At 42.0% G+C, this 23,241-nt stretch overlaps 1 protein-coding gene across 1 annotated transcript; it reads right to left on the bottom strand.

Annotated features, from left to right (window-relative positions):
• Positions 1-5,336: 5,336 nt before the first annotated feature.
• On the bottom strand, positions 5,337-22,767 carry apln (apelin). The gene is made up of 3 exons (XM_080035059.1): positions 22,473-22,767; positions 9,868-10,040; positions 5,337-5,472 (listed from the first exon to the last, which is right to left on the bottom strand). The coding sequence occupies exons 1-2, from the start codon at positions 22,537-22,539 to the stop codon at positions 9,874-9,876; spliced, it is 234 nt and encodes a 77-aa protein (XP_079891185.1). The 5' UTR covers positions 22,540-22,767; the 3' UTR covers positions 5,337-5,472; positions 9,868-9,873.
• Between the last annotated feature and the right edge of the window lie 474 nt (positions 22,768-23,241).

The following is a 23,241-nucleotide window of genomic DNA, read 5'->3' as shown; positions in this document are numbered from 1 at the left end:
ACAAAGTGAATGGGAAGCTTACAAGGATATTGTCAAATGTGTAACTTCTGTAAAATGTTTCCATAACTAAGCATGGAGATCATCAGGACAAATCTTAAAAGTGAACACAATTACAAAATAATTAAAACATTTTATTGATTAATGTAAAGACTAAAGATTATTTGACAAGTTTATTTTTAACAGTAAATGTCTCAAATAAATGCAGACACTGCGTTAACATGTACTGAATTCTGAAATGTATGCATGCTGAATCTCAGTGCATCTAGACATATCCATTGCCTTCATGCATGCTCAGCAGATGTGATGCATTAATGTGCAGCATGCTTAGTATGCACTATAAGCTCTGGGAAGGCTACCTGTCACTGGTGAAGTGTTCCTTAATGGATGAGGAGTTGATTTACATTTCCAGAGGTCTGCTCATACTGCAGCGAATGAATTTCTACACAAGATTCAAATTCAGGTAGGCTACAGGTTTATGGCCATGGCAGTCAGATAACATGCTGCTGTTTTCTTCCATCTTTTGTAGGGTTTCTGGCCTGGTACAGTAACAGAGAGTTAGAATACACACACAGCTGTGCCGTCTTGAATTACAATACATTTAAAAATGTGTTTTAATCTTCAACTGAGTAATGAGTAGGCAGATTTTTGTGGATTACAGCATCCAGTTGGAATTGAACAATTGTGAGTCGATTTGATATCATGTCAACCTTAAATTTCACTCAAATATGACTAACTATAATAATTAACTGTGCAGTAATAAACTTCTGTATGTCGTCCATCTTGATGATGGCTGCTGGAGCTACAATGTAAAGTAAATTTGCCAGGTCTAGGGATTTTTGAGTAATACTGTTTGGACGGTGGGTCCACCTTTTTTAGACTGATATATGAGCTGGATTGATGTGACATTTGGTACAGATTATTTTATTCACCAGAGCTTGAATTCTACTCACTTGGTGACCATTACTTCTTCATTTAGCACCACCAACAGGTCACTTATCCAGTCAAATACAATATCTCTTTCGGTTGGCAGAATGTTTTGTATAGAGAATCATGGTTCCAAGACTTTCAGTACCAACACAAGGCTTACATGGAATTCCTTCCCGTCATGAACTGTATTAACTTTGTTTATCTATTAACTTTCTAGCCAGTCCAATCATCAGGTCAATGCATGGTAACAATAACTAGCATGCTGACATGAACTCACAAATGTTAATACAAAAAAAGACATGACAGTGTTTTCTTAAAATAAGATTTTTAATATTACTTATTATCATAAAGATATATTTACACACTTTACAGAAATAGAAAATAAAAACACAAAGCTACGCATGAAAGGAAACAAATAAAATAAGTACTCCAAGAGCTAAAGCTTATCTTTTATAAATTAGAAACCAAAAGTTCAAATATGTACACAGTATTTCAAACATTTCTGATACACTTGTTTTATTTATTTATGTCATTTATTTTTGCCCAGTTCAACATCAAAACAGAGACAGGGACTGTACATTTGGCCTGGTGAGTAATATGAGCACACACCATAAACAGAATATAAGTTTCAGGAGTAATACATCGTCTTTTAAATGGTATCTACTTGAGACCTAGTAACACTGTTGCGATGGCGTGTAAACCTTCAGACTTCCTGTCTCCTCACATTGTTCTGAGTATAGCTGATCCTGGACACAGTGGGTAGATGATGAATGTGTTGCAATCAAGGCAAGAAGGGCCTGTGCTATTCTTTGTGTACGAAGTCTCATTTTGAGGCTCAAAGATAATGACAGATCTTAGTCATTTCCCAAGGGAGATAAAATCTAGTTATCCTTTGGGTTGCCCAGCCCGTGGCAATGTGTGAATGCATTGGATTGAATATCAGCCATTGGATCTTGCAGACATCCTCTATGAAGGCCAACATGATACAGTTTGACAGACTTAGAGATTCTCAAGGTAAAATCATGGAATGTTTTGTGTGCCAACTCTCTTTCCATTTCCACAATGAGTGACATGTTTGGTTTAGTGTAAATTTAAAGGAAATGTTATATGGTAGAGAACTGAGAATGGGATAAAAACAAAGTAAAAACCTTTGTGTATTTCTGCAATCTTTCTGTGTGAGGTCTATAGATAGCTATTGGGAAACGGAGATCAATGGCTATGTTAATATTTTAAAACCTAATGATAGCTTATTCTCAACCAGGGACACTACTATCTCTCTGCTCTTCCCGACACTCCCAGCCAAATGCATTTAGACAAAAAGAACTAAACACAAAGTTCTCGTAAACAAACATTTTTCTACCAGGAAAACATGCTAACAAGTGCATAGGAACATTACTCAGGCCTTGTGATGGTCACAGAGAAGAGGAACTGGAGAGGAAACATTGAGAGGATAGGAATCGTTTCTCTTGTGTAAGCCTTGATGGGATAGACCATTAAGGTAAATGGTTTTGCTCCACAAGCATAATGTATTGGTTTACCTTTTCAGTTTGAGCCTGGCCGTACTTGTCCTTCCACACCACAAGGCTCATTAACCTGATGTGCAGGGGAGGACTGTGGGCTATCATCTACAAGAAAAGAATGCCAGAAAGCTTTCACGTGTCCACGACATATTGTGCTGCAGACTACTTTTCTATTTTGTTACGTCCACAAAAGATACAGCTTTTACACTGTATTCAAAAAGTAAGCTTTGGACAACCAGCTAGACAAGAATCAGACAGGAAAAATTGTCAAAATACACTGGAAAACCAATTCCATACCAAGAGACTCTTGCTTTCAGGGTGTATTTTTCCAGCAGCATAAAGGAATTGCAAAAAGTGCAGCCTTGCAAACCCATACAGAGAAGTCTTGGAGGAAAGCCATGTCTATTTGTTGGGACTAGTTGACACCGGAAGCTTTGGATCAGTGGGATATTTGGCTTTTGATTTTTGGATTAAACTGATAACCAGACCAAGATTAAAAGTACTTTTTACATAAACATTGATTTGCTCTGGTCTCTGAAAGGGTAGCGTGGCTGGTGCAGATGGTGAGGATACATTCATGAAGAACAGTGCGGATACAGACATTGCTCGACTCTGTAACAATAACTTCTCGTTAATTGATTTGAGCCCCTTATGATGACCCAGTCTACTTCCAGCATCCCAACTCCTGCGGCTTTAAACTTCCATCCCCAGCTCATATCTTCTCAACTATCTTCTTCCCCAATAATACATGAGACATCCTGAGCAAAGCTGTCTCACTCTGGAGGAGAATTAATGAAATCTACATCTCTGTCTGAGAGGGTATGAAAAAATAATGGTGGAACTGAAATTATTACTCTTCACAGTGCCCTAGGATTTAATACATTTTTAATCAAGGTGATCTTGGCAGGGTGGATTACAACTGTGATTTTTTTTAGATGCTCTCTTAATAAAAGCTTCTCATGCTGGGACTTAGAAGACTCATTCGGCATTCTATGACAATATTTGCATGAGACATGGCGAGAGGGAAAAGGTGTTGGAAATCTTATGTGGTCGAAAAATGTCTTTTAATTGGAGAGTTTGCTGATTGAATCTCAATGGAATGAAATCAGATTTACACCTAATTTCCAAATGAAAAAAAAAAGTTGAACGATTGCAAGGTGGCTGCTCTACAAGTCACAGTCCTAATATGTTACATGGTTACATACTAAATCAGCAGGGGTCTGAGGATTGGAAAGGGGGAAGGGAGTGGTTTCAGTCTAAGCCAGTTTAACAATGAGCTCAGACTAAGTGGCCCCGGCCAGCCTTGGGGAGATCCATCTGAGAAAGATTAACTCTGGGATTTAATGAGCGTAATGATCAAAGCCACGACCACCTGTGCAGGGGAAGTGCAGTCTAGAAAGGCAACTGTACCCAACATTATGTAGGGAAAGGATGGGGACTAGAAAGGACTGAATCTGGATACATGGCTATATTGGTGAATACATAGATGGCGAGTAAAGATACGTATACGAAAATATGCTCATACAAGCTTTAAATGTACTGTATGATTGCGTTTTGTTGAATAAATGAACAAAATAGACTGCTCTAGCACAAGCCTCTTTCACAGCACCCTGAGACAAAAGAAATAAAACTACTCAAACAAAGAAATAAACAGAAACAGTAATATATTCCAGTATGATGGAAAGGCATAGCATTTCGTCAGTGAAAGATATCGGTCCTCGGGTCAAACCAGCCTTATGCTGAATATTAAAACAGCCAGAGCACTAGTGGTAGGCTGATCATGGTGACATATTAACAGAGCAGATATTTACTATGAAACTTTTTTTTTATGTCTAATTTAACTGTCCTCCAAGTGTGGGGTTTTTGTTTGCAGACATTTAAAATGCATAATGCGTCAGTGTATCAAGACTTCAACCAAGAGGTAATGTGTTTAACTCCCTAACCTTTCATTCCTTCGATCCTCGCAGCATTGTGGAGAAGGTTAATATTTGGCACTTCATTAAAAGTCGGTGGAGCAGACCGCCCCTGCCAGTTAACAGTCGTGTAGAGCAGCTGCGCATGGCAACAGTGTGGTGAGAAGGCTGGGGATTGGGGACAGACAGGACTGGGGTTCGGGACTTGGGGTCAAAAGACTAATCCAAGGTGGGATGAACCTTTTTTTTTACAGTAACCTTGAGTGCGTCAGTAAACCCCCATCCTCCCCCAAGGTGTTAATGAGTTCAGAAACACCATAATAGCTTTGGATTAAAGAATCTCCTGAATGAAGGAATTATTCTGTCACTTAAATAGATTGTTTTGACATTATGTGCTCTTTTTTCAGTCCAACTCTACCTGCATGTGGCATACTGTCATTGTCAGGTACGAAGCACCAATAATAATGATAATTGCCCGATGGTTAGGATTTGCTATGGTCAACTGTTAAAACTGACACTGCCCTTCCACATAATCGGCACCCTCTCCCGTCAATAAAGCCGTTAAGTAGCTACACAGCAATGAAATCAGCGGCTGCAGTTACCTGGGGTCTGACAGATGGAAATACCACACCGTGGAGAAGTGACAGATGCTTTAAGACTATAAGATTATTTTAACCGGGCTCCCTCTCCACCACATGTCATGCAAAGTGTGTGAGACACTCAGGGAGATTGCTATGTTTGGGCTCTACTAAGCAAATTATAGGAAAATTAAAGATTTTTAACAAAAAACAACACTTGGGAGAAGACAGAGATAGATAAGTAGTGAGGGAGTGAGAGAAAGAGAAAGAGATAGAGAGACAGAGAAATAGAGTCTGATAGCTCGGGCTCCATACCCCCCCTCACCCCACCTTCCCTGCCCCCCAATTCCTCCCAGAGCTGAGGGTGAGCGGCATGTCCTGATTTTTTTGTGGACAGAGTTGCTTGAAGAACCATTAGGTGCTATGGACATCACTCTTCAGGCTGGGCAAGCGTAGGCCCTTCGTTGCAAGGCCCCCCAAGGCAAAGGAAGAGCATAGAAATCAGAACCTGGGGGAGGGCGCTCAAAGCAGTGCCTGCAAAACAAGAAAAATAACACAGAAAAATAGCTATCAGCATGTGGTTATTTTTTTCCTAAAAGTAATTTCATGAGTCCTACAGACATTTCAATTTCCTCTCCAATACAGATGCCCCTCAGGGAGTTTTAAAATGGAGCTCTCACTTTCTTGTACCCTACATCATCTTGCTCTTGAACAACTTCAAAACAGTGAAGAAAAGGTTATCCTCAACATGTTCGAACCAGATTTCTTGGTCTTCGATAAAAAATTGTGGCTGGAAGTAAGAAAAACAATTTGTTTATCTCGTTGTAGAACACAAGTACAACATTATATTTGCCCGTGGGCACTGGATCACTCCTTGTCTTAGAGGACGCCTTTTATTTTCCCTTGCCTTTTATCTTCTCCTGTTCTATGATTGTTTCCCAAGATGTCAGATAAGCAGTGCCATAAGCTTTGCTGCACGACAACAAGGGGTTCATTCACTGATAAGAGCCTGCTCTTGTTTCAAGATGGCATACTGTATTTCTGCTGTCATGTAATGCCTGGGGAACTGATGTACAGTGAATGTAATCTCTATTGAGTTGTATTGTTGTTTGTTGCCGTCTTTTGTTCTTTTGGAATGATCTCAGTGCAGAACCCCCTTGAAGTCATACTGCTACAGAGGCACAGAGTGAATGTATGGAAGGACTCACAGACCTGCTCTACACTGTTTTGATTAAAAAACCCTTTGGAAGACTCATCCCCTGTACTCACACTCAGGGTCTCAAGGGGTTTCGAAAAATTGCCCATGGCTTTAAATCTGTAATATCCTGTCATCGTTTAGACTGTCACTGGCATGGCTAAGATCCAAGAGTTGTAATAGGCATTGCGGATCTGAGTCTACTCAGAGTCGTTCACATCTGGAATGTGTAATGATGAAAAGTTGAAATTTGCCTCAGGTGTCTTAGGGAATAAAAGATATGCCACTTTTGACACTGAAATGGGGAGGTATTGTTAAGTAGCACTGACCTGTCAGATGGACATTGTCCAGTATCTCTTCTTAAATAATGAGGTATTTAAACCCAGGCCAACATATACACATACTGCCTGTTGTCCTACAAGTCTTACTATAGTCCTCTGAACTCTAGCTTTGATCAGAAAAAATACATCTCCAACTGCCTCCAGAGTTTTCCCCACCATCAGAATAAACTGAAGTAGAAAGCAGGACACATGAGGAACAACAGAGGCTGTAGGATGGAGTTATGCTAGGTGTCTGGTCTTGTGAAGGTTTAATTCCTCCAGAATACATCATGCTGAGGCAAAGAAGCAAAATTATCTAGGACAAAACTGAAATTAAGTTTGAACTCCTCTGATCATTTACTGAGTGAAGATTGGTAGCATTATCACTCAATGCTGCTTGAAGACAGCCTGATACCCACTGTGGTGAGGTTGGTGTAAATAGGCATTGCATTAGAAGAACACCCCTTCAACGAGCTGAACTACAAACTTAGAAAGAATGAGAGGAGCCGGATTGGAAAGTGAGCAAGGAAAGGAAATCTTTAAACGTGTTGTTGTGGCTGAAGTGGTATTCGCAGAGAAGGCATTGTGACTCACTGAGCCATTCACTCTTCACAACCTCCTGAAGCTACCCGTATTGTGCAGCCAGCATGCTGGCGCTGAACACAAGCTCTGACCATTAAAACTTGCTGAGAAAATTCTCTCATTTAACTGGCAGTCTGAGGAGAGTTGTAGGACCCATGTTGTCCTTCAACATGTCCTGTTGTGTGGCCTGCCCTGTCTTGGTCCACACGCATTGTTTTCATCTTTGTGCTGAGCCTCTGGAGTCTCATATTAAATGCAGGAGTAAGCTCAAAAGAAACCCTTTCAAAAAATACAATAAAACAATAATAATGCACAATTCGCTATAGATTGTAAAACCTCTACTTTAGAGACAAGCACTTCCAAACGTCTATAGCTTTGATTCCTTTTCCTTAAAACTGATTAACTATGCCTTGACACTCTCTGGTTAGGGCTTCCCCTCATTATGGCGTTAATTTATGGCGGCTCTCCTCAGGTCAGTGTTCTATGGTTGGCACCTCCTGCAGTGTTTTTGTGTCTTGTCGAGATTCCCTGTCTCTCACAGCATCTGGGAGAGACATGTGAATGGGTCCCGCACTTCTTAATGCAGGGACATATTTGTACTGCTGTTGCCTTTACTTCGCATGCACTAAAATGAGCTAATGCAAAGAGAATATTAATCTGTATGTACTGTACATTTGATTGTGTGGTTTAATTAGATTGTAGTGTTTTTAGTTTCTCAATGACGCTCAATCTGTTTTGATTGTAATACCGAGTTTGTTTAGGTGCAGTATAGGAAATCAAACTCTGAAAAGGTGATAAGTAAAATATTATCTCTGATTTTGGATGAAAGAGTCTTCACACAAAGACTTGTTTTACTTGACAGAAAGTTAAACATGCCTTCACGAGAAGAGTGGTGTCGCTTTGAAACCCAACTCTTCAGAGTATTATCTTTGGAAAAATTGGTTTAATTGACTTAATAAGATGGAGGGAAAAGTTGTATGCTAGCTGAATTGAATCAAAGGTTAGGTTTCAAAGTATTACTGTCTCCCATATGAGCAAATACCTGACGTAGTCTTAAAATGTGTTGTACTGCAAAGGCATGCAAGCTGGTAAACTAAGGTCCAATAATCTATTAAAACATGCACTTTTTTTCAGTGCCAACAATAGCATCCTTGTGTTGGATTTGTGTCTGGCTGCGATGGACATTAACAGAGTTTACAGTGTTCCTGTAAGAGTTTAAGTTTCCCCATTCGTCATCGAAAACATCCAAACCTATTCTGCAAACAATGTATTTTAGGAGTCGATTTCATATTCCTCTTAAAAATTAATCTATGAAACTCTGTTTCCTCACTAGTCAGCACTTAAGATGTTATATATCGGGAAGGGCTTATCCTCATATACTCTCGAGAAACACATAGCTCTAACTTGACAGAAAGTTGGTCCAACGCAGCAAAGAAACTTTTTCACACAGGGTAGAAGCCTTTTACTGTGGGGCTGATCTACTAAACATTGCGTGTATAAAAACAAACGGGATTTCACATGCAAAACAGTTCGAGCTGATTTACTAACGTTTTCTCACTGAGCATTGTGTGTCAAATAACATGCGGTGTCCATTTAGCACGTTTGTCTTAATGAATATGCAAAATCAGATGTATAGATGGGAGGAGTATATGCAAAAAGGTTTATTCAGCACATGCACTGTGATTTACAAAGCCTGAAAATAATTGCGTCTATAGTTAATACTAGTGCTGTCAGTTTAACGCGTTATTAACGGCGTTAACGCAAACCCATTTTAACGGCGCTAGAATAGATAAAAATGCGAGTTAACTATGACATTAATGCGATTAATCGCGATTAAATATTTTAATCGTTTGACAGCACTAGTTAATACGTTTGAAAAGCAGGTGTTAAACTGTTGCGCACCAGGCGGCTGGTGAGGAGGAAACATAAAGGACAACGGATAAAGGTTATTTTTCTCCTTGTGTTATGTTTGGATTTACAGAAACACAAATAATCCAGACATCGCCAATCCAGCAATGCCGTTTTGGAGCTCTTGGATGAGTTAAGGGTTTATTTGTAGTCAACTCACAAGAAACATTCACACAATACCTGCATACATAAGGCATTTTCTCGCGTCTGGGTCGTTTCAGCGCAATGAGCGCACTGTAACTATTTCTGCTGGCGTCTCCCACAGTAGTTTGTCTACTGTCCTGAGTCCTTATGTTACGCATGGGCAGGTGCACACTCGGGACGCTTCGAATGAAGCCAAACGGGGCTTTTACGCTGTTGCTGTTTCCAAAAGGAGTGACTGTAGGCCTACTGTTTTATTTGCACAGGCTTTTTTTACAAGATATTTGGTATTTTGTTGTATTATATTTGGTATATGATGCCATATTCTCTTAATTTCATCAGTCCTTGTTGTTTTACCCACAGCATTTATTTTCTCACAGATACTCTCCAATATCGCGTTTCTTTGAGTGATAATAATTTTAATTGGCTGTAGCTCAACAGTGCGTGTGTTTTCCTCTTTCAATAACACCTCTAATTCCATGGCATTACATTTCTCTTAGCGCTTGCTGCCCCTATGCTCTCCGCCCAAACACAGAAACCATTACAACACGCAACACCCTCATTTCGATCTGCTTCCTCTAACATGTTTACGCCCGTTGTCATTTGCTCATTTAATCTTTGTAACGCCCTCAAACAAAAAGTCTAATTTTCTGGATGCTCACGCAGTTTAGCACTCTCTATTTCGGATCTTAGTAGATCAACCCCTTACAGTTTTATCATAGGTCTGGTTTTACAAACAAAACCTAAAGAGCGCCTTGTCTCCCCTGACTGCTAGACTCTCACCTTGCTCTAAAACGGCATGGGCCCCTTGTGGGAAAGACGTGGTCGTGGGCGTCTCCTCTTCCAGCCGGCTGGTCTGTGGGTCTGACCGCCCCTCGCAGGGTTTTGCTGGACCGTCTTTCTAACCGTAGCCGCCTCTTCCAGCACTCTGCCATGCTCCGTGGAGGCCATGGGACCTGGTGGGCACACATTTAGGAGAGACACATTTAGGAGAGATCAATTAGAACCCTACACTTTATGCCTCCGATAAATGCTATTTCAGAGCCTCTTCGCACCCAGAGTATCACATTTTTGATTATGAGCTAAGTCCAGCTAAGCCCAGCATTGCCCTCGGAAAATATGTAGCAAGATCCGAAGAGGGGTCACAGCGGTAATGGATGAGGAAACAAGAGACGTACAGATAAGTGTGTGTGAGAGTGTGTGTGTGGGCCTCTTTGAGGCCACCCAGCATTGAAGTTCATCAAGTCAGTGTCGTGGAACCAAAGCACTGCAGATAGTTGGGCATTAGCTGAAGCGAGAAACCCAAACTCTGGTGTCTCATGTCTCTGTCACCCTGCCTCAATATTACAAACACCGCTCAGCCCTGAACCTTGTGGAGGTGCATCCTGTCGCAGTGTTTGATCCGAGATTAGAGATGAGTTTAACAATGGCGTATCTCCTAGTGAACGTGTGTGAATGTTTCTGGTGTGTGTGAGTACATGTGTGTTTGAGAGTGATCCCAGATGTTCTCAGTCATTTCTCAATAAGTGTGGCCTGATCCCCTTAAGCCCTTCTTTTCCAAATGGTTTGGTCCGCCTCAAGGGTCTGTATGACCTTTCGACCTTTCACAAACTGAGAGACCTCCTCTTGGAGACCCAGAGTTTTGCAGGAATATCTTTAATTGTAATGGGATATTTAACGCGGGTGAGCTTTCACACTGCGACCTGTTATTCAGTCCAATAAAATGTGAGGAAATGCTGAGCAGGACTTTTTATTTGGCATGTCAAAGTGGTTAAATATCTCAGTGACAAGTCATTGTATGTCGTAGTGATTAATTTTAAACTTTAATGAACAATTAAATGTACATTAACCTTTAACCTCTCATAAACAACCTAATAAGATACTGACTTGGTGCTGTGAAAAAGTAAATTTAAGCAGCTCAGGCAGCCATATCCCTCTATTTTTTATAAAAAAGAAAAAAGAAAAGGTGATCAGCATCACTCGCATCGGGTCATGAAATTCCTGTCTCCTCTCCTCAGAGACACTGGCACCATTTTTAGAATTCCCAAGAGAGAGACCTTCCTTAGTTTACAAGGGTTTGGTTGAGGACGTGGTTTAAGATAAGTCAGCTCGTTCACTATGGTTTAGGAAAGAGGCAAGGATTCTGCTAAAAAAACAGCTAAGCAGCTTACAAAAGCCATGATGATAATAGGTTCCCCGGTTTCTTAAGATTATCTTTATTGGTTTGTGTATTTCGTTGTGGCAGAGTAGCGATACCACAGGCTGTTACAAAAACAATACACAACTGTGCCCCTATGGATATCACCTGATTGAAACGTTAAAGATTGTCTGTAAATTCTGTCCACTGCATTTAAAACAATGCGTCTTCTCCATTAGTCAAGATCGAGATGATTGAATAAAGCACAGATTTCTTCCAGAGCAGAATTCAAAGCACCATCAGAACCAAGGCAAAGTCTCACAGTCAAACTTTAAAACAACAAGGGAAAAATCAGAAGGATTCTTTCAGGTAGAAATAATAGGGAACTGCATGACCGAGCTACACAGCTTGTTAAATGTTTTCGATGTATATCCCTGAAACCCCAGACGTCTCAAGTACCATTTCCTCACTAATCTTATTCACATAACAATATATTTGGGGCCGAACAGTGTGCTAATTCATTTGCTGCAGGGAAAGTCTCTATTGCATATTTCCACATCTAAAGCCCATCTTTGCACTAATCTGCGTATTATCCCTTTGTTATTGTTCCTGATACACGTCGACACACTCTGAAAGCATTCGGCTCATTTATTTCAAAACCAGGGCTGACATTAAATACTCTCTGTGTTTGAGTATTGTTTTTTTTGGGGGGCGGGGGGCTGCTTCTTTTAACTTAAAAACTTTTTAGACGCAGAAGACATAATACAAGGCTGCAGTTTTCATTCTAAGGCGTCAGTATGCTCGAAACAAACTTGTTCATACAACCAATCATCTGACACTTCTGTAAGGTTTACCTGTTTTGAATGGGTTTTATCGAACGTAAAGTTCGAGGTCTGACATCATACAGAGTGCCAAGACACACAACTTGTTTATAAGGAGATAACGGTGCACAATTATATAAGACGGTGTAATAGTAACATATGAACAAATGTCAGATGCAAGCAACATTGTAAAGTTGTGTGGGGCGGGTGTTGCAGACACTGAATTCTCCCCCTACCATTTGACAAGCACTCCGGTTTAAAGCACACCGACACCTTAAATGCCTCACAGGGATAGCTGCGGTAACTACCGTGCTACACAATGCCCCACTGCTGCTGATGTTCAAGCGATGGGCTAGGTCAGAAGGTGCTGCAAACACACATGGAGTCGCAGTCACTTGCTGGGCACGCACACACACTGCAAGTGAGATGGTAAAGTAACTGTACATCGGCTCACACAACTCATCTGCTGTTCCTCCCCGGGTGGCTCAGGCTGTCATAACCCAGGTCCATAATGAGACAATATAGATGTCTCCTGCCATAGCAAGCTGTCAGCCACTGCTCGGCACTCGGGTCTGAAGGGAAAACATCTTGTGACTCTCCTGACAAATCTCAACACATCCAATCTGGCAACAGGATAGAAAAGTGTAATGAAAGCTGCTAAAAATAAGCTGGGCCCCAGTGATAAAACTGGCAGTATAGATAAACTCTTGCAGCCTGTAGGGAAAGCATCTCTGTGTGACAGATATGACATTCAAAAAAAGCTAGCTCGGTGTCTACCCATCTAGTGGAAATCGTATAGATTGAATGTGGCAGCATCTGATGCATCTGAGAAGGACCATTTGATTGTTTCAGTGGCAGGTTTATCATTGGATAAGGCATATTTGAGCTCCATAAACAAAAAAATCTTTGCTATCTTATTGCTCTGAAATTGGATCCAGTCTCTGTAGTATCCCATCTGATCTTTTCCCATCAGAGATTCACATGTTTACCTTAAGCTGGTAAAACAGTAAAATGGCAGGATAACATATGTCTGATCTCTACTTGTGATGACCTTGATTTAGCCCCCTTTCAACCAAATATCAACACTTATTCCCCCACTTGGTAATACCCTAATTAAAGTTTAATAAAGGGGGAATTTCAGGAATGCCTGGTTATTACTAACGCTGCTGCGTGTGTTGCTTCTGCCTCGTACAAAATGAGGGGTGTAATAAATGGTAAGAGGAGGTTTAGTAGGGGTCAGACAAAGAGGAGAGAAGTTGATAGTCACAAACTGGCCAATCTCCAGACTAATGATGAAGAGCTGCTTCTCAAAAATCCCGCCCTAGATTCCCCGCTAAGGTACTACTGTTATGTTTTCTTTTTCAAATGGCAGACTCTCTGTCTTCTTATGGCCTAGCGGAAAGTGCAATACTGACAGCTTATCCCTGTTGATACTGCAACAGTCCATCAGCGGAGTCTGGAGAGCTATTCATCTTCCAGGACTTGTCCATCCAGTCAGAGAAGAGAAATGCCCGTCCTCTGGTTTAATGCCAAGTTCATCAACTGCCCTCATGGCCGGCAAGAGCACACTGTATATCACAGCGCTGTGTGTCAATGCAGGAACACTGGCAGCATTGCAAATGGGCCAGAGCTGCTTATTAATAGTTGTAAAGCTGATTTGTGTGTATTGCCTGCCAAAACGACCACATAACAATTGTCTGCACTTGTAAATGCAGCCACAGCTTAATATTTTTTTTTGCCACTTGGACATAAGAGATGAATCTATACCAGCCTGTGAGTCTGACAATAGCAACAAGTGAGCACAGGTCTGTGTTCATGCTTCACAAATGTAAACAAGCACGGTCAAGTATGGCCACTCAGATTTAATCCTTGCAGTGTGTAATTTTCTTTGTGTCACCGCAAATTAATTTGCTGGCCATTTGAATGTAATATGTTTATTTACTCGTCTTGCTCATCACTGACAGTCACACTGATTATGAATCAATGGTGTGCAATCTCATTGATCCGTTTCTCTCAGTTGTCTTTCCCCGAAAACATTTAATCTCTGTTTCTTTGCAGTCTCTACATCCCTTATTTATCTGACAATTTTGTCATAAATCGTGCCCTCCACAGCTGGTACAGATGCATTTGTATGTGTAAACAAACAGCAGGGAAAATGAGAATGAGTTGTTACTAAAATGAGAAGTTTCAGTTGTATTCTACTTCAAGTTGTGGCATAAAAAACCTTCATAAATGGCAGTTCACACTGAATATCTCAAAACCTTTGAAAATGGACTGACGTAAGCTTTTCTACAGACTTACATGGTCCCCATAGGATGACTCCTTATAACCTAGTGATACCCTGACTTTTCCTCTGCGATTCAGAGTGAAAAGTCTCTATTGGAGGGGTTGCAATTACATTTAGTACAAACCTTAATTAGAAACCGTTTGTTAATTTACCTGAAAACCACAAATGAGTGGATGCTAACCAGCTCAATGGTGAACTTGATAAACAATATATCTGGCAATCATTAGCATTTTAGCATTGTCACTGTGAGCAAGTTAAACATGGTGACGTTAATATTGATCTCAAAACACCTGTGTACAGCCTCACACAGCAGCTAACATGGCTCCAGACTCTTAGTCTTCCATGTTGACTAAGATTGGACTAAATCTAGGACCCAGTTAAAGCTTGCCCTCTTTTATTCATGCAATTACATTTCACATCCACATACCATGAACCCCATTAATACTAGCATTACTCAGCTACATTTACATGTAATAGTGAATATATTGCAAATATAAACCAAGGACTACCATTACAGTACTGTGTAGACATAAAGGTAACATCATTATTGTGTGTAATCCTTATGGGTATCAGAGCAATATTTGTCTAAGTGGAAGAGTGGAAGAATAAATACCCTGGTGTATGTAGCTATGGTTATTACCATGATGTTGGATAAGCAGGCCTGCTGTCTCCGTCATGTGCCTCCCTCATTTATTCACTAAAAGTATCTTTAGCTAATGGAGAACTCTATAGCGCCATGCCTTTACCAAAGACATACTAACCCACATAGCCAGACAGAGATATGCTTCCCACTGCATAAGCACATTAGGGGATCAGGATTATTTAGCCAAGGATGAGATGTGTAAATTGTGCCAGATACAAGCCAAACATTCGTTTAACCTAGAATAAGCCCCGGCACTGCTACTGCATCGTACTGGGGATTTGCTAGCTGCCGGATAGCCTCCCCACGCATTCATCCTGCACATATGGAATGGTGCCTAACAAAGAGTCCCATGTTGTTCAGCTTTCACAATCCAACATTTACTGTAGGAAATGCTGCTTATCGCATGCCTACCAGTAAGTCTGGGCCTTGGCAGAAACTGGTACCAATTGCTTGCCGACTTCCAGGCCACGTTGTCATGGCAGCCACCATGAAAGGCGCTTAGTTTAGAGCAAAAAATAATGACATTGTATGCTGAAATCAAACAGGTTCTCAATTTACAAATTTCACAGCACAGTCTGAATTCAAAATCAGTCCTCTGTCTGCCTTGGTTTTACCATCGTCTGTGGGCCACCACACTCTGCCTCTGAGTGTTCCTCTCGGGAGGGGGTTTGTTTTGGTTGTGAGGTCTTTAATTTATTTCCGTCAGGGACTGTTTGATATGCAGCATTGTTGTTCTCTGATAATGCTAGGCTTGTGGTTGAGCTGAAGGCTGGCTTTGTCTGTGCAAACTCCAGTGAGGAAACCAAAGTGCATGAAAAGTTGCTCCCATTACTGCAGCTTTTAAACTTAACCCCTTCTCCCCACCCTGCTCTGAAATCAACCCCCACTCCAACTGAAAGTTCAGAACAAATTAAAAACAAACTGTGCAGCCCTCTAATGTGAATGAGTCAGCCGCCTGTGATGTGTGGTGCTGTATATGCTCCTGAATCTAAGAGTGTATGAAATGATGAGGTGAGAGAGTGCATACTCTGCTATGATCAGAGCACTGTGAGTTCAAAGGGCCGGCAGCAGCATTGAGCCAGCTAATGAAGCCACTGACTCCCCTCACCGCTTGACTGCCTGTTGGTTTATTCACAACCCCACTCCAGTTGAATAGGTGAATTTGTGGCTGCAAGGTTACTGCAGGTTGGCGCCTACTGAAAATGAGCAGTCAGAGAAGCAAACATAGAATACGTTTCCACGAGGAGTGTCAAAACAGCTGAGGACAGGAGCATGAGGGATGCTGCTGTGGCTGTCTCCATTCGCAGCAGCAGGCGAAATCTTTGCGCATGGCAGGTACAGGGAGCAGGTAGGGCTACCAACCGTTGCCCTAATCTCTAGAGATTGCATGTCAAGGGCAAAGGGATCCTCCAACCACCCGTTTCCATGGGCACGCTAATCAGAGCTGAAACACAGCCCCTCCCTCTCATGTGTCATCACTACCCCCCATGCTGGGAACCTGCGTGCCTTCTCCCATTTGAGATGTGGCAGAAAGAGAGAGAGACCAAAAGGGAGAGAGAGAGAAAGAGAGAGAGAGAAAGAAACGCCACTGCGCAGGGTTCACTGCAGATTTCAGAGCCTAAGGGGACCAACGCTTCTCCCCATCGCATGTACAGTACTATTAAAGGAAAATAGCAGCAACATTGCATCAGACTGTGGTACTGCTCCACCACACTGAAGAAACAACGGCTTTGAAACTTCAAGCTTTACTGGATAGATTAACTCAACACAAGGGTTCTTTGAGCCGCTATTTGACACATATTACACAACACAAATGTGTAAATCATAATCTAAACCTAGATATTTTAGTTTTTGTTTTTGTTGACATTTTCCTTGGAATTATTCTGTATTGAATTCAGCTGAGGTGCAATTCTTATTATATAAAAGTGTGTTTGGAAGATACAGATGTTTGGTTGTAGGCCTATTATTCATTTACTGAGCATATGGTGTCCAGGAAAGAAGCCCCTCTGGCCAAAGGTTATGTGATGATATGAATAAGCATTTCTGTCACACACGTTTCGTGAATATATACAATTCTGGAGGCTCTTTACTGACAGATTCAGATGCTCTGTGCTGCAGATGTGCTACCATTAGTGTTTTCTGGCTCTCTGCGTTTCACAAGGTCTTCATCAGTTGTTAGGACTGAACGTGGATACATGTTTATGAATTCCATATATTGTTTTGCTCTTCTGTTTTTATAAACATCTGTTCATGTTCAGGGGCCCTGAGAGCAGGGTGACCCCACATGAGCAGTGTATGAGCCAGGGGGACACAGCGAGGGGCCCTGTCCTGATCCAGGAAGCAGTCAGTCTGCGGGGAGATCAACACTATTAGTCAGTGGCATATATTTGATTGACCAACTTTTAGCATGGACTTCTATGTGTGAAATTGTCTCCCAGGGAAAATAACATTTGTGATCAAAGACTGAGCCATTGTGATGAATAATGCAGTATTTTATAAGTGAAGGATTCCTGTTTTGTCACAGAAGGAGATCTTATGATTACAAGCATTTAATTTAGGAAATGAACATGAGGTGCCTCACAACATCCTATAACTCTCTAGATACATGCACATCCTTCTGCCTAGGGCTTGGAGTTTAGGCATATCCCAGTGGGGGTGTGACTAGATGAACTCAAAAGTCCCCCTATGCCATCCATAGCCCCAATCCACACTTCCATCTTCACAGCAATGCAATCCTTTGTCTGACCAGAGTAGCCTAACAACAGCCAGCTGTGCAGCACTTGTTGTCCACACTCCATACTCCATACATTATATAAAATCTCACTGATCAATGATGATGCCTAAAGATGTTTGAAATTAAAGGTGAGAATACGCTAAACACCATATTAAATTGATTCTCCAAAGTTATTCACTTCTACTCTAAAGTACCTTTTAAGCTGCTGCAGAGTGAATTTCCACCACGAATAAAATCTCTGAAGCAATATACACGTAATTTTTTTCCCCCATTCTGACCATTCCTACAAATTGACCATAAAGGAATTAAAGCACATTCTTTCTTTAAGACCACAATATTTATACTGCGGTTGGGCAGCCCCGTTTATAAAAATGTCCACTCTGATCTTGATCAGGAATCTGATCTGCCTGACTAGAGCTATAAATGTAACACTTAATGTTAAAAAAGAACGTCATAAATCACTTTAATATTGGACACTTGTGGAAAACAGACCAGGTTTTTGAAAATATCTGTCTCTAATTAAGTTGTAAGGAGTGCCCCAGGCCTGAGGATAGGGTCGGGTGATCACATAAGGTCTGGCTAAAACAGGACCCCCCTCCGTACTGCTCTCAGAAAATCCTTGCCCAAACCACAAGGTTGTGCCCTCAAAACTCAAAGGGGGGTGGGTGGGTCTGTACTGCCACAGACAATTACATAAGGAATGAGAATGGAGTCAGAATTCAATTTACAAGTTATTTAACACATTAAGCTGGACAGCGAAAACGTGTCTTTTTCCCACATATGAGATTTGTAAAGGCAGACTCGATCACCAGCTGAGCAGAGTTTTTAGATTAAGCCATGACTTCCCTCATGGAAAGCTTAAACAACCTCTCAGATATCCTCTCTTCCTGTCCTCCCTTTTATTTTTCTGTCCCTTGGCCCGACTTTTACTTTGCCTTTTTTCCCCCTTCACTGCATTTGCTCTCAAGGGATGATCTAAGTGAGTAGATTTATTCATTCAAGGGTTTCTGAATTACATTACAGCAGCCCAGCAGTCACATATGCCAAAGTCATCGACAGCTGAGCTCTCCAGGGAGTGTTAGCCCAAAGGTTAGCCTTATATCCCTACCAAATGAGTTGTGATTTTTCTCTAAATCTCTTGCTCAACTCCAAGCCACTCCAAAGAAATTGTGAGTGCCATTCACTAAGCTCATGCTGGGTGACATTACAAAGATGTGAAGTGGTTTATCACAAAGGTCTTTTTCTAAAATCACATGGAAACCCAGTTGTATCATTATAAACCCGATAAAGATGGGAAAGTTTGATCTAAACTACCATCAAAGTATTTATAATTTAATTTCATAATGACAATGTATTTTGAGCCTAATGCATGCAATATTACTAAAGGGTTAGCTACTACACTATAAACAATATGGCAATTTAACACAATTATAGAACACAATAAAATCATCCCACATCATATTCACTCAAACACCCACCATTTAACCCAAGCAACATGGATGTATATACCATCTGGATCATAACAACATAGTTAAAATGCTACTATTAGGGCTCACACAGGCTAAAAGCCAAAACAACGAGAGGGTAACAAATCACTCTTTACTCACATCCCAAACTAAACTAATGGACATTTCATTCACATCCCAAACACAACTCATGGAGTGTTTAGTGTGTGTGTGTGTGTGTGTGTGTGTGTGCGTGCGTGCGTGTGTGTGTGTGTGTGCGTGCGTGCGTGTGTGTGTGTGTGTGTGTGTGTGACCTAAACCCAGCTGGTGCTCCCAAGCTCCTGTGCCTCAAAAAAAAAACAGAAAGGGAAAAGGCCCTGCGATTCTCCATAATCCTGTAATAACCTTTACACTTCTCCACTTTGAGGCAAATGTTTACCTAGTGTTATTATGTTATGCCTGGACATCTGGAAAAGTTTAGCGGCTTTTGTTCTCTATGTGCCTACCGTAATCACGTCCACAGGCACAGACACCTTCTTTACATTAGGGAACCCTGGGATTTAAAGCTTCCTGGTTACGGTTGGTTTAGATCTTTAGATGTTGTTAACAAAAATAATCAGACCTTGGTATGCAGTGCTTTATGTGTCTAGGTGCCTTAATGAGTGGCTGCATGTACTGAAGCCCTTCTCCTTTTGAATGTACTTTGACCTATAACACTTGGTTAAGCATCTGAGCGAGGCAGGCCACAGTATAGTATGCATGCATGATTGTGGCACAGAGCAGCCAGCCCCAACAATACATCAAAGTTTAATATGGAATAATAGTACTGCTGACAGCTCTCATAAAAGCTTTCGAGGCAGACGATTCCTCTGCTAGATAATGGCTCTGATCTGGGCCTCATGCCTAACTCACACTCACCACTGGCTCACCTGTTCAACACAAGTTTCACAATTACACCTTCTGTCTGTGTGTGTGTGTGTGTGTGTGTGTGTGTGTGTGTCAGCTCTGAGCCAGCTGCTATTGTTTTTATACTGCGTGTCCCTAGGTGAAAACTGGCGGGGTGTTTCCATGGCGGAGTAAAAGTGAAGCTTTGATGCCTTCTGAGAGGCTGTGACAGACACAAGAATGTTTTGAGAATAAGGACTGTTTATATACCAGCCTTTAGAGTAACACAGGCAGGAAGAGAGATGGTCTCGGGATGAATTATGGATACCACATGTCTAAAGCTGGAGCCCACTCTTGAGCCAGAGTGCTTTTCAAGGATGGGTAATTGAAGTACGCTGCTAAAGGATGCTAATATTACATGGAGATAGCCACAGTAGCTCTTTTAGTGTACTGAATGAATATTGTAAGTGGCATTAGGTTGTTGAGGTAAATTGCCTGTTGCACTATAGGAGTTCTTGCTAATATGCTAATGTATCCATCAAAACAATCAAGACTACACTTCCCCACCCTATATCATATCATTGTTTCCTGCAAGTTCACACTTTGTGTGTCTCACGCTCTTCTTTCTCAGACACACATGTACACACAGATGCCTTAGAGAGAGAAAGCCCACTGAACTGGAAAAGCGTTTGTCTCAAGATGAAAGGCTTCACACCCATTGCCTACACGCAGAGCCTCTTCCGACACCTTCCTGCGACAGCGCATACTGTAGCAGAGGCTTGTGCTACACAGACACACTCCAGCTAGCATCGCGCCCCACACCCATCAACGCCGCAACACACTTGCATCCCCACCTCTCTTTCACTCCCTTTCTCTCTCTGCCTCTCTGTCAATGGAGCTCTGATACTACAGTAACATCCAGGGGACAGAGAGGCACATAAGCGGCATCACCTGAGCTACGTTGAGAAGGATAAGCTCCAATGAAATCCATAGGCACAGCAGCCTTGTTTTCCCCATCGCTGGTGTAGCAAGGTGGGCTCTTGGGCATAAAACATGCTTAGCCACACGCAGGGTGTGAAAAACGACACTGACCATGATGCTAGATAATTGCTTCCCATTTACTCATGTGCCGAGAGCCTCGGACAAAAATAGCATGTCACTGTAACAAATGTGCCGGGAAGCATGGGAACTGTGAGAGCTGTGGCCGTGGATCGATACACAGAGTGGACAGCGTCTCGCAAGCATAAAGTCTACACAGCATCTTACAACCCCAGTCTATACAGCACATATCAACATATAGCCTATACAGAATCTCTCAGTATATATTCCTAGGCTTTAAAGATGTTGTGTAAACAGCATCTATGCTACATCTTGTATTCTGTATAGTATTCCTCCATTAAATATAAATACCTTCTGTCTGGGTGTCGTCTAAGCTACTGTAGTTGGCAGGCAGGTGATAATCCCAAGAATGGTCCAGCATTTACACAGGCCTAACTGTTGTTTTTTCACACCACAATGTTACCTGCATCACATCTGCAGACTGCCCAATGGTCTCCAAACAACGAGAATCAATCCCAGCCACATTTCTCACTACCCATTTACTCTCATGAGCCATCCGACAGAATATGCCCCTGCCCTTATTTAATAATCCCAAATCAATGTTTTTGTTCCAAATATTAGACATTTCTAGGTCCACACTGGAATTGATATCTAGTCTGACAATGGCTCCAGACGCGCAGCAGCACTTTACGGAAATTTACTGTGACAACTGACAAGGCATCAAAACTGAGCCCCTCAGGAGGTGATCCGTGCATCTGGGATCTGTGTTACCCTCATCGATGCATACAGCAATTACAGTCCTCATTATCACCACCACAGGAGGCACGCATGCATCTATAGGTGCTGTGTTGCCCTGCTGCACAATCACAGGCATGTAATAATCCTAAAGCACTTAGGTCAGATGGAATACATGAAGCCATAAATTAGTCTGATCCACGGAACGTGTGCCATGTATATCTTACATTTCATAACAGCCACAGCAGTCACCCATACATCAGGCATATCTCACACTCAGGAAAAAGCTCCACACACATGAATGTACATCAACAAAACCCTCTTCATATTTCGTCTCCAAGTCTAACAAGCTTACATCAAGGTGAGGAAGGGAGGGACATGATTAATCTAGGCTGGGAAACACATTTAAGTTTACCATAAAAAGCCATGGCAATACAATAGCAGACAGTATAACCACTGCAGTGCAGTACTGTACACAGCCAGGTGCTGATATTCCTGCCTTTTGGAGCCCACACAAGGCTCACCATGCTGGGTAACTGATTCACTACAGCTGCCTGCACAAGCCCAAGGCAAACAGAGAGAGGAGAAATAGAAAGCAGAGTGAGACGACCGGCGAACGAGGCTGGCCGCTCCTGTACTCACCAGCACTGGCAGAACACAGCAGAGACACCAAGAGCACAATCACCAGCGTCAGGATCTTCACATTCATTTCTGCACTCCCCTCTGGCTCTCCGCTAGTCACTCGCTGATATACTGTAGTGGTGTGTGTGTGAGTGTGAGTATGTGTGTATGTGTGTGTGTGTGTGTGCGGGTGTGTGTGTATGTGTGTGGATGGGAAGGAGGGATAGAGAGAGGGAGAGCAGCTGAGCGAGCAAGAGAGAGAGAGAGAGAGAGACTATTTGCTCCCCTGCGTGTGTGTGAGAAGTGAGTGTGTCAATTTGTGGGAATGCGTGTGGCTCCCTGACGGTGCCTGTGTATTTGTCTAAATGCGTATTTGTATATCAGTGTGTGACAGCGCCACTCCAAGACTGAAGGCAGGTCTTTATCTCAGCTCTCCCACCGAAGTGTATGTCTCTCTTTTCTTTTCTTCTGTCAGAGCAATGGCAGCACGAGCCAAGTTCAGTGGAGCTGTGCGTGTGCTGTAAGTCTACTTGCAGGTCTGTCCATCGGCGTGTGTGTTTAGTTGGTCATGTGGCTTATGTATCATTGACTCTGTGGGTCACGGAAAAGCCCCCTTCCCCCCCAAACACACACACACACTATCACACACCCTCTCCACCCCTTTTTTCACAAACATGCAAGTGCACACGGCTGAGGAAAGAGAAGGAGAGAGGTAGCAAAGGGAGGGAGTAAAAAGGCGTGGGGGAGGTGAAGGGTGGGGGGTGCATGCAGGTTTATGATAATACCCTAA

The sequence above is a fragment of the Ammodytes marinus genome (assembly GCF_949987685.1).
Source record: "Ammodytes marinus genome assembly, chromosome: 10".
In the NCBI taxonomy this organism is placed as follows: domain Eukaryota; kingdom Metazoa; phylum Chordata; class Actinopteri; order Uranoscopiformes; family Ammodytidae; genus Ammodytes; species Ammodytes marinus.
The sequence above is the reverse complement of the archived record's forward strand: the minus strand, read 5'-3'. Positions and strand labels throughout refer to the sequence as shown.